General features: G+C 37.2%; 1 protein-coding gene across 1 annotated transcript; it reads right to left on the bottom strand.

Annotated features, from left to right (window-relative positions):
• Nucleotides 1-285: 285 nt before the first annotated feature.
• Nucleotides 286-10,980, bottom strand: LOC102781121 (interferon-induced very large GTPase 1-like). The gene is made up of 6 exons (XM_087849055.1): nucleotides 10,857-10,980; nucleotides 10,037-10,630; nucleotides 9,474-9,511; nucleotides 9,123-9,231; nucleotides 5,308-5,366; nucleotides 286-5,214 (listed from the first exon to the last, which is right to left on the bottom strand). Exons 1-6 carry the CDS (start codon nucleotides 10,951-10,953, stop codon nucleotides 325-327), a joined length of 5,787 nt encoding a protein of 1,928 aa, XP_087705181.1. The 5' UTR covers nucleotides 10,954-10,980; the 3' UTR covers nucleotides 286-324.
• Between the last annotated feature and the right edge of the window lie 1,304 nt (nucleotides 10,981-12,284).

Here is a 12,284-nt window from a genome sequence, read left to right as displayed (position 1 = left end):
AACTTTATCTACAACAACTTTCAGCAAAAGAAAGATAAAGTAAAATGAATGTATTTGTTCAATGTAAGTGCAAAATACACACAAAAAGGTTTTATTACAAAAGCTACATTTCAATAAGAGTTACTTTTAAATGTTCAATCATTATTACATAGTAGGAGTCTAATCTCACATGCTGTGAGTCTCTTTAATTGTTAGAATTATGTATAACTATCTTGTAATAATCCTGTCATTTTTAAAAAGATTCTGCTATTTTATTTGAATCCCTAAATCTTTCTTTCCGTCATTATGTAAGATATATAAACTGAAGAATGCTGTTTCTTTGACTCATTTGCACATTTCATCCAGACTTCTAATGGCTTTGCATTTAGAGATTGTTTTCCACTCACTGGGAATCTCTCCTCTACCCTGGAATTTGAAATTGTAGTGCTCTTCCAGTTTCTTTTGAAATCGACACACAAACCATTTCCAGTACAACAGTTTAGACTCATCAGGGGTGATTCTCCAGTCAGCATACTCTGGACCAGCAGTCCTGTACAGTTTATAGGGAACAGTTTCCTCTGAATCATGACGAGGTCTAAATCTGCCATCACTTGCAACATTTGTTGTGCAGAAATTGATGCTAAATTCCACTGTGCCTCTATAGTGCCATCCTTTGATTCCTTCAGGTCGATGAAAAGGGACACTATGGTCAGCACCACTGTGACCTTCAATGGTATTAGTACAAACAGCTGCACAGAATGGACATTTTACCCAGCAACAATTACACAGCTGATCAATGAGGATTTCATCAGGCTTCAGCCTGGATTCCTTCAGTTTATTCAATGAGAGACTCCTTATCTCATCACTTATGGGTGTAAATTCTTTCTTTAATGCTTCCATTAAGAAATCAAAATTATTAATGTCACTGAAGTTTTGAGAAGAAAACGTATCAAGAGTTAACTCATCTTTTAGCAAACTAGAAAATTCCTTCAGCCACATATTTATGTCTCCTGTCTGAGTTTGGACTTTCTGTGTTGCTGTAGATAAAGCTTGACTCATCAGTGAGTTGACATCATCAACATTTTTCTTGAGTATATTCACAATTTCATCTCTCTGATCTGTGAAGATGTATTTCTCTACTTCTGCTTTTATAAAAGCTTCTGTTTGGCTTCTTGGATTTCTGATGTAGGTGATGAAATCATCAAAGTCTTCTTTCTCGGCGAGTGACTTCAGCACATGTTTCTCCAAGTTCAGCCTGTTCCCATTGAATGCTGGGAAATTACACCTCATCTCTCCAGCCAGACCAATGGCAGTCTTGTTACAGACAGCCTCAACAGTGGATGCTTTCAGCTTTTCACAGATCAGTTCTGCGAGCACAACAGCAGATGAGTTTCCTTTGCAAAAGCTTCTAAAAACATTGTAATACTGTGTTTTCTTGCTTTCTAAATAAGTAAGTGGATCATGCTTCATTTTGAATTCCTCCTGGGAGCCTAGAAGCAAAATCTCTGCTTTGTAGAAAACATACAGTAAGAGATCAACTTTAAATTCCTTCTTCAAAGTACATTTACTCTCTGACTGAAGTTTCTCCACTTTTTCTTTTACAATTTTTGCCACTTCTTGCAAGTAAGCTGATGTGTAGCCTCTTGTAGCCACAGGTTTGGCTCTGATTGAATCAAGGGACTGTTTTTCAGCTTTGTCAATGAGCAATCTGATCTGTTGCTGTTCATGACAAGATAAAGCACAGTGTGCTTTATGTTGTTTTTGTTTTGTGTTTGAATTATATCTAAAAAATGTTTTGGTATACTTCCAAAAATTTGAGACAGGTTTTTTAACATATGCGCCGAGTTTACTTGCGTGACTGTCATCCTTCACAATATCTTGAGTTGGTTCACTTTCACCTGCCTCATAAAGATCCTTTTTTTTTTGAAGGATGACATAATCTGAATAATCACCAACACTGGATATTTTCTTGTAACTGCCACTTGTTTTGGATTCATTTATGAGAATATGTTCAAAACCAAGTTCTTGGAGGATTTTAAACTGATCCTCTTCCAGGTCGATGTCTTCAACAGGTTTTATATCTGCTGTTATTTCAGTGACCAAGTCACTCCAAACACAGTTGAACTGTTTTTGAAGCTCTTCTTCATCTTTGGCCTTATCCTTCAGCTGCTGAGCGAGCTCTTTGCTCTTCTGTAGCAGCTTGTCCTCAAACTCTTTTTTCTTATCATCCAGCTTTTTACGAGCCTCCTTTTGTTGAATAACTTCATCCAGTTTTCTTTTCACTGTGCTCACCTGTTCATCGTGAACCTCTTTGAGTTTGGTTTCAAATCGGCCTCTCCACTGAGCCAAAAATTCTTTTTCTCTGTTTTCGTCAAAATACTTTTTCATTGCTGTTTTTATTTCTTCATATGTCTTGCTTGTTTTTTTTGTAAGGTCACTCACTTTCACCATGTCAAGATTTCCATTTTCAATTCTGTTATAAAGCTGATTTTCAGCAGTCAACATGTTGCTCCTGAGGTCCCAGGTCCAGTTTCCATATTGGATCTCCAATTTTCTGTATGCTGCAATTTCAAGTGTGTTTTTAAAACTGAAAACAAAGTTTTCATTGAGGAGGGCATGCCACAGGTCCTGGATTTTGTATTTGAATTGTGTGAGAGTGATCCCATCAGACTGTGAAGCTTTAGAGAGGATGACGTTCTTCACTTCTTGGATGCTCTCACTGTAACCTGGATTAGGAGGAGCCATGGGTGGACTGCCCTCCCATAGCTGGGCACAGTATTTCACATCTTTTCGGACATCAAACTTAATGACATCACTGAAGCAGTCAGCATTGCAATCCTCCTCTTCAGCTGCTAGTTTGGTCATCTGGTCCAGTTTTTCTTGCAGGCGTCTCTTTCCATCCATGTTTTTCTCTGCTGCTGCGACATCTGTAACATTCTGGTGAACAAACACACAACTGGGAGAAAGTTTAACTTTCTTCATCCTCATGAAAGCCTGAACAACAATCTGCAGGATGTCCTGCATCTCAGATGGATTCTCTCCAAAGATGTTGATCAGTGTCAGGTTTCCCAGACCAACAACAAATGTTGCCAGTTCGTTGTCATGGTGATGAGTGGTGTTACCTTCCAGCTCAAGAGCACGCAGTCCTTCAGTGTCAACCACTAGAAGATAGTCAAACTTCAAGTCTTTCTTCATCTCCTCTGATACTTTGAGCAGCTGCATGAAGGCACCTTTGGTGCACCTGCCTGCACTCACTGCAAACTGCAACCCAAACATGGTGTTCAGCATTGTTGATTTTCCACTGCTTTGTACGCCCAAAACTGACAACACAAAAACTCTCTGGTCCCCCAGTTTCTTGATGACTTCCTCTAAAAGACTGGAGATCCATGTTAAAGGCACGTGACCTGCATCACCATCCATCAGCTCCATCGGGTGTCCTGATATCATCAGCTGTGCAGCCAGCTCAGGGTATTTAGACCAGTCAGTGTGTCTGCTCTCTCCTTCTATTGCTCTATGAGCTTCATAGATCTGTCCCATTTCTCTGAAGATGTGCTCCAAACCAAAAGTTGCAGACTGCAGTTTTTTTGATATTTCTTCAAGCTCAGTTTGTTTTCTTATTAACAGATGTGATTTCATGTGTTTGTTCTTCAAAGCCAAGACCTCAGACCACTTTTCATCATAGCTTTGGAGAACTGAGGAAAGATCATCTGTGGAGAGATCATCCATTAAGATTTGAATCCATTTCAGGAAATACTGTTTGTCTGTTGGTGAAAAAGATGAGAGACTTACAATGAACAACTCCACGAGTTTACTGAATGAAGCAGCACATTGTTTCTGACGTATGCTCATCAGTTCTTGTTCCTTTTTACATTTCTCCTTTTCGATGTCTCCTCTGAGATGATACAGTTCTTTATGTATTTTGCTCCACTGATGCCACAGATCACCTCGATAAGGAAGGAATTCATCTTTAAGCTTTGAAACATTCATGTTATCCTTTGAAAGAATATCCACTATGATCATAGCAGCAGATTTCCCTCTTTGACAGGCTGGGTCACTTTCATCCACTCTGATTTCAGAGAGCTCAGCCATGGTTTCAAGCTGGAAAGATGATTTCAAGTTTGAACCATCTAGAGATGACGAAACCTCTCGAATGATTTGTTTCAGTTCTTCAGATATATCTGACTGGCTTTTGCCTTTGAGACCCATGATGTATTGTCCAGTTGTTGTCTTAAAAAGATCACGGTCGTCATCAACAGTGAGAAAAATGAAATGGTTTTGAGACTCAAAAAGAGTTGTTATAATTGAGAAGCTTTCATCTTTTTTCAAAGATGCAACAAGAACAACTGTGACTAAAGATCTTTTAATCAGTATGTCGCGCTGTCTTTCAGTCAACAGCGCATCACCATGAAGATTACAAAAGGCAATGCAGTCATTGAAGGCATCATTGGGTTTTCCAGCAGGGCAGTACCAGGCGATCTCTGCCACACCATCCATCAGATAGCGAGACTTGGTGCTTCCTGGACAGTTTCTGTGGAAAAAGGTGCTGTGACGGTCGTTGATCAAAGTGTTCATCAGCTGAGATTTAGACACTGACAGAGAGCCCAGGCGGAAAAATGACACCAAGGGTGTCCGAGCTTTATACACTGGAACACTCTTCATAGTGACAATGTTTGAGCTGTCTTTGATTTCAGTTACCTTCCAGGTTTTTGTTATTTGTCTGAAAGTCCACAGAGGACACTCGATCTCCATTGTGACTGGGTCAGGGACAAGCAAAGGTAAGGCATACTGACACTGAGAGAGCTTTGTAATCATCATCTGTTTAAGGAAGCTGTCTGAGCAGTGAAATACTGCCATCTGAACATCCATTGGATGCAAATGAGTCTGTTCTGACTGACGCGTGTCTGCACTCATGCTTAATAAAGCATCCAAATTAATGAAATCTTTCTTAGTGATATCAATCACTCGAACAGACTTTGGATGTGTCCCCTCAGGACCGTCCGATTTCACACGAACATATCTGGCCCTGTAATCTAACATCATCAGCCTGTGAAGAAAAGTATATGTTAGATCTGTCTCAGATGTGACATGGTGCTGTTTCACAGGTGGATGTATCTGAAGAAAATCTCCTGGTAGAAACTTCCTTTGAAGATTTTCTTGAATGTGAAGTCTGTCAAACAGTTTTTCAGTTTCTTTTTCACATGACTCCTTCTTGTTAACTTCAGAGTCATTCCTTGACTGCAGCAAATAAGAAATTAAATTTATGTGACAAATTTATAGTTTTGTACAGTGTGGTAAAGTAAATTAATTATTTGATAATATTTTTCTTACCTTGTGGTTGTTTCCACTGATGTTTTTCTTATTCACGTTCAAGTCCACATCAGAGGTTCCTGGAGTTTAAAATAGAACCAAAAGGCCAAATCAATGTGTGATAGAAGCAATACAGTTTTTTCTGCACAACCTGTCATTTTTTTTTTCTTTTTGTTTTGACTCCACACTGCAGTGGTTAACACATTCACTAAAAACACAAAAGATCTGTGGTTTGAGACTAGGAGACCCAAAACCCTGCTGTGGTGACCACTTTTAAATAAAGGAACACTTGAAAAATGCTTTCGTTAACCAATTTTTACTTATTCCTGTTAATATATAAACCAGGTTTTCTTTTTTCTTTTTCTTTTTTCTTTCTTTTTTTTTTTAAAACCCCTTTGTTACAGATGGTTGTGGAGGGTATTTACCATTGACAGTGGAAAAATCTTGGCTATGCTCATTTTCAAAGCTTTTGATCAGTGGTTAAAGGACAGGCCCATAATGTCAGGGACCTGGATTCTTGACTTTTTTTTTTTTAGTTTCCTGTGTTTTTTGTCTCTTTGTATTGTGAATTATGTTCTCATTGTTGGTCTTTAGTTACTCCCTTGAGTCTAGTTTCTTGTGTTCCGTGCCTAGTATTTCCCTCTGTGTATTATTTATCATCTCTAGCCTTTTGATTCTTAGAGTTCTATGCCTTATGGTTTATGTCTCTGTTTCTTAGTTGCTCTGTCTCCACCGTGTCTAGTCCGCGTCTCAGTGTTATACTTCCTGTTTTACTTTGAAGGTCTGTGTCTCATGTGAACATCCTGCTTTGCTTCCTTGTCTCGTCAGTTCTGATTTCCCCCAGCTGTGCTCTCCTTCTGTGTCTCATTCCCTTGTTATTCCCCAGTGTATTTAAGCCCTGAGTTTCTCTGTGTCAGTGTCGCGTTGTCCCTCATGGCTGTGTTTCTTTGTGTGTTTATCCTCTGAGTTTAATTTATTCTTTCCTAGTTTAGTTTGGTTTTCGTGTTACATGCATTTTCCTTGCCAGCCAATAAAGCTGTAATTTTGAGTTCATCCCTTATATCTGAGAGCCTGCATTTTGGGTCCAACTCCTGCCTGCACAATGCCGAAACCTGACACATAACAACTTCAACCACCCACACAGCACAAGAAGTTCTTATAACTCTAATATACAAACACATATAAATATTTCCAACCTGCTCAATTTTTTTAAGCCATTTCCACTGTGGAGGACAAAAGGTTTCAAACTCGTCCAGGCCTTAAACTTCATGTGTGTTCTCCCTAGTAGTAGTAAATGCATAGAAATCAAGCTTTTATGAAAACGCTGAATAAAAAATTGTTTCCTTGTAAAAGACTAAATTTACAGTTCACTCTTGAAAAGCATATAAAATAAACTAAATACAAAATGCCATTGGATGGAAGAGATGCAGAAACGTCTGCATCTAGAGTGTCTAAATGAGTCTCACAGGCCTGAATGTGTGCATTAAGACATTTATAATTCTTGACTTTTTTTGATCTGCTGCTCACCACAAACAAGCACAAGCATAAATTTTGGACCTGTATTTTCAATTTTATAGCTTTTCCTACTGACAAAAATCTCCCTCATGGCTATTCATACTACAAAAAGTAAGCCACACATAACAAAAAGTTTCAGTTTCTCTCTTTCTACTATAGAAATTTAATTTAAAAAAAAAAAAAAAAAAAGCAAAAAAACAAAACAAAAAAACTACACAGTCTTTTTTACCCGTATTGTAAGAAATAAATCTGTAAAATTACAGAACAAGTTACAAGTCCAAAGAGTCGTGCTGACAGATTTCAGCAGGACTGTATTAGTAAATAATTTTAAGGAATAAACTTTCCTTGTCATTGTGTACCCTACCTTTACTTGTAAAACACCAAAATACACCAAAAATCCAGCAAACAATTCACTTCGATCACGTGAACCTAGCCAGACAAACCAAGCCTTCTGAAGCTCTGGTTTGTGATTTTGGAGTGTGATCACTGAGTTAGGGTGAATAGTAAATTTAATAGTACTTTACATTGTGCTCTGTCCCCTTGTTTTCTAACTTAATTCCTGGAGGATGCTTATTTGATAATTATTTAAGTTTTTTTGTATAGTCAATAAAGCTGGTTGGCCACAAATACATAGATTAATGATTTTTAATTATTAAAAATGTAAAGATTTTGAGTTATCAGTCAAATCTAATCACTTCGGTCATACATATTACAGGAATAAAATGCAGACTCCCACCATTAGCATGCTCTTTGCAAATTCCAACTATTTTGCTACTTTTATTGATAGTATGTGAAGAAGGCGCATTATAGTGGAATCCGTGTTTAATTAAAAATTACTATTGACTGTTGATCCTGTTAAGTAAATCCAAGCAAAAGATGAAAAAGGGTAGAAAAACACTTCTAGCAGGTGGTGGACAGTCAGTCTTCGTGACTTTTCCTTGAGGGTGGGCAAGTGTTTCATTGTGTTTCACAAAAAACATGAACTGTACCTGCTCTCATCTGGACTTGGATGGAAGCATAACTCTGCTGTTTAAAGTGTCCAAAGATCTTTAGATGTCTGCAGCAGCAGGGGGATTTGCCATAATCAGTGTAACTCTAAGTTTAGTTTAATTGCTAAATGTTTTTGATTTTTATTCTGTTTCATTTGTATGGCTCATTAAAAGCTATTTGGAATAGAGCACATTCATTTTTTATAGAAGTAATAGAAGTTGCAAACAATTTCAAGTTTTGTGAAGACTGATAATAAAGCAGAGGGGGAGACATGCAGCAAAGGGTCGCGGGTGGCACTTGTGTACTTATCAGTACATGTTAGTAAATTGTGCTTAAATATTGTATTTTGCATTTATATTGTCAGTATATTTGATATTTAAGTATTTTTTGCATTTCATGATGCTTTGCATTTTTACATGATGGTAAATTTCTGTTTTATGGTATTTTTCTGGCACTCCAGCTGCTTTTTCTAAATCTATGTGAATACAATGCACAAACAGTCGTCTCTGAGCCAAATTTAATTTAAAATGAAGCCAAAGTGGAAAAGCAGATAGAATCATATGCCGGACAAGAATCGGATGACATTACTTTCCCAAAAGTCCAGCAATTGGTCTCAGATCCTGGACTTTTATAGACTATTGTTAAAGGAACACATTGTCCCCACTTTTTGAATAATAATGATGATCTTATTTTTAATCTGAAAATTCCATTTTAAAAGTACATTTTCTCAGTTTAAACATGTGATACAACATCTTTGTTTTATTGTGAATAAAATATGGATGTCTAAGATTTAAAAATCATTGTGTTCTGTTTTTATTTCCATTTCCCACAGTGTCCCTGCTTTTGTAGAATGGGATTGTACCTTTCGATTGTTTTAGCAACACTCACTTCGAGATCATCAGTTTATGAATTTAAAAATACATCTGCATGTCAGTAAGACTGGAAAGGTGCTATTTAACTGCAAATGTATTATATTACAGTTATAGCCAAAGTTTGGTGGTAATTTAAACATGCACACTTCAACAAGAGTGTACATTTGTAGTGATCCAGATTTTGCAGAAAAGCATTAGAAACAGAGGCGTATGAAGCATAGCTCATGCTCTGTGGTGTTAGGTGAAACAGTCTGACATCTCACACTAGTGTAATTTTCTGTATCACCCTCTTCAGAGTTTCTAAACATATATTTGTTGCTTTTACTAATGATTGCTTCATCAACATCAGTCTCTTCTGCTCCAGGGTCACAACATACAAACATCACACTTTAATTTATGAATTCTGAAACTGTCACTATATAAGTTACTGTGTAAATGAACACAAAATGAACACGTTACCTTTCTGTTTGTTTGGGGACAGCACTGGAGACTTGATTTCAGGTTCTTCTCTTAATGCTGTGCTGTCATCAGTACTCTCTGATTGTTTGACATCAGTGCCTTCTTCATTCTGAGAAACAAATACTGTCATTTGTTTGTTAGCTGAAAACCACTAATGTAGACTAAAGATGAAACGGACTACAGATGACCCAGCAGTTAATGTCTTTTTTCACACATTTCTCACAGGCTCACATCTTATGACCAGTTAATACACAATTCCAGTGTCTCTTTCATATATCTGATATTCATTTTAGAAAGTAAATGTTGGTGTGCAATGATGAACATTTTTTAAAACAAAAAAGTAACATTTACCTTGATTTCATTTGTATCCTCCTCCTCCTCATCTTCTCCTTCTGCAAAGAAAGTATCTGTTTTACAATGCAGGATCAAGGGAACCAGTTTCTGTTTTGGTAACTAGAAATGAACCTAGTGTGATAACTTCAACACACTAATGAGTCAACATAATGATATTTTGTGTTCTTCTGCACAGCATAAAGGTCAGCTATAATACAGTTTATTTGAGGTTTATATAATGGAGTATTTTGTGGCTCTCCTCTGAATGAATCCTGGCCTCCATCTGAGCTGTTAGACACTTCTATAACTCTGACATTAATACTGTGAAAAAGAAATGAAATTCAAAATTCACCACAGAACATCTGAGGGACAGAGATGGTATCAAAGTTAGAGAAAGCAGGCAAGAAAGAAAAACAAAACAAAACAGGGAAGGCAAGACACATCCATGGAGCAAAAGAAATATGTTTGAAGATCATCATACAGAGGACTTTATGTTTAGCTAACATATGACTTTTGCTCGGTTATAGTTAAATAATGTAAACAGTGTTGGAAAAATGCCTAAAACACAGACAGGCAGGTACCTGTTTTATTTGTCTTTAACTCAGAGTCTTTCCTTTCTTCTTTGTGGGATTTGTCCTCCGGGTGTCCTTCCTGTTCTCTGTTTTCAGCACACACCAGTCCAGTGTAGCTTTGTGGATCATTTTCAGAGACCATGATGTTTATTTTTTCTAACAAATCTGCTACCTCTTTTTCATCCATCATACTTCTTGTACATGTGTGGAACCTTTTTTCATTGAAATCTGTGTTAGTTTTCAGCTCCTTTAATGCACTTTCACATGTTTCACCTGGTTCATGAGTCACTACTGTGATTAAATAAGAAAGTGCTCCAATCCCAAACGTTCTCTCTAACCACTGCACTCCTGAGCTGTACTGGCTGCTATGCAGAGTGTTGGGTAATAGTAAGACAAAGGCATGAACTCCCTGATTTAAAGGGATTTCCTTTGTTTGTAGACCGAGCATGTTAATGACATAGACGTGTCGACCACACAGATTATACAGATTGGTGGAAAACTGTTCCACATTTGTTTGCACTTCATGGTCAAGGAAAATGTTCTTTGGCCCGATCTCAATGGAGGCTGGATCACCAATTAGTACAAGTGTGAGATCAGGAGCCACTGAAGAAAAAAGAACAACATGTTACAGCATGTTACAATACAGACATCACTAAAACCACAGTGAACGATTACTTTGTGATTTTAATGAACATTAACTAAATAATAAGAATAAAGAATAAATTAAATTTAAATAATTAAAGAGGTAAATGCTTCACTGTGTTTAAACTCAAATCAGATGCATAGTCTAAATAGGTCTGACTATAACAGTATAATATGATCACATTACTTCTCTCATTGATGGGAGGTGTTTCAGACGTGTTTTCAGACTCTCCTCCTGTGCTGTCGTTGTGTTCCTCTGCCGCTGCAATATCTTGATCATCCATCTCATCAGCTTCTCATTTTACTGCAGGTCTGTGTATCACATATGCATTCAGTTTATCAAAGATGAAAGTACAAAAAGATAGAACTTTTTATCAGGTGCACACGTTCGGCTACTCGTTAATTCAAATATTTGGTCAGTCAATCATGTGACACCACTCAAAACATTTAGGCTCGTAGACATGGTCAGGATGACCGGCTGAAGTTCAAAATGAGCATCAGAATTGATAAGAAAAGTAATTTATTTGATTTCAAATGTGGCATGATCTACTGGGATTTTCCATGATTGCTGATGTCAGAGACAAATGGGTAGACTGCTTCAAGCTGATAGGAAGGCTCAACTCAAACCATTTAACTCAACCATTCGTTACATCAAATATATGCAAAAAAACCATCTCTGAATGCACAGCACTTCCAACTGTGAAGCAGATGGGCTTACAGCAGCAGAGGACCGCACCAGGTGCCACTCCTTTCAGCTAAGAACAGGAAACTGAGGCTGCAGGTTACACAGGCTTACCAAAACTGGACAATGGAAGATTAGAAAAATGTTTCCTGTTCATCATATTCTATAAAATCGTATGTTTGTAGTGGCTGTTTTATAAGGCTGACACTTAATAAGATGGATTAACAAAAACTATTTCAGCTGAGCTCAACATTAAACATCTCCCATGATAATCCAGAATAAAAATGGTGTTTGTTTCTGTTGAATGATTACTTTTAATTTTAAAAATATCATTTTTAATGCATTTAAATTGTACAGTTTATGTGTATTGTATTGTGGTAAATATAGTTGGTATTTTCATAAATCATCTAATGCAAACAATTCCTCATCACTCCTCATTGTCATTTAGTGGTTAAACTAAAAACAAACAAACATTTAATGGGTATTGGTGTGTAATGGTACAACAAACATATGGATAGGGAAAAACCAACAGGATGTGCCCTAGTTAAATACTGCAACACTATGTGCTGGCATAACAACTTCAGTGCTCCTTGACAGTGAAGCTAGAGCTCAACGTCTAAAATGTTCATTCAACATGTATCATTAGTGCTGAAACATCATTTTCTCATTGGTGCTTAAATGTACTGAGTTCTCGGGGCTATAAAGACTATAGCTTATTTCTTACATAATTTTTAACCTCCTCAAGGTAAATGTTAAATTTAGCTTGAGGAGGTGATCGATCAGAAAACCCCCCAAAAAACTTACAACTGGTTTAAAATTATGGTTCCCTCTAAAAGTGTAAACGGAGCCAAACCAAGCACCCAGACTCTCACTGTAGGGGGCAAAAGTTACGTTTTTCCTTTAATACTCATGCTTGCACAGATTTTACCAGGT

The sequence above is a fragment of the Neolamprologus brichardi genome, chromosome 2, assembly GCF_056152115.1.
Source record: "Neolamprologus brichardi isolate AB-2024 chromosome 2, ASM5615211v1, whole genome shotgun sequence".
NCBI lineage: Eukaryota > Metazoa > Chordata > Actinopteri > Cichliformes > Cichlidae > Neolamprologus > Neolamprologus brichardi.
The sequence above is the reverse complement of the archived record's forward strand: the minus strand, read 5'-3'. Positions and strand labels throughout refer to the sequence as shown.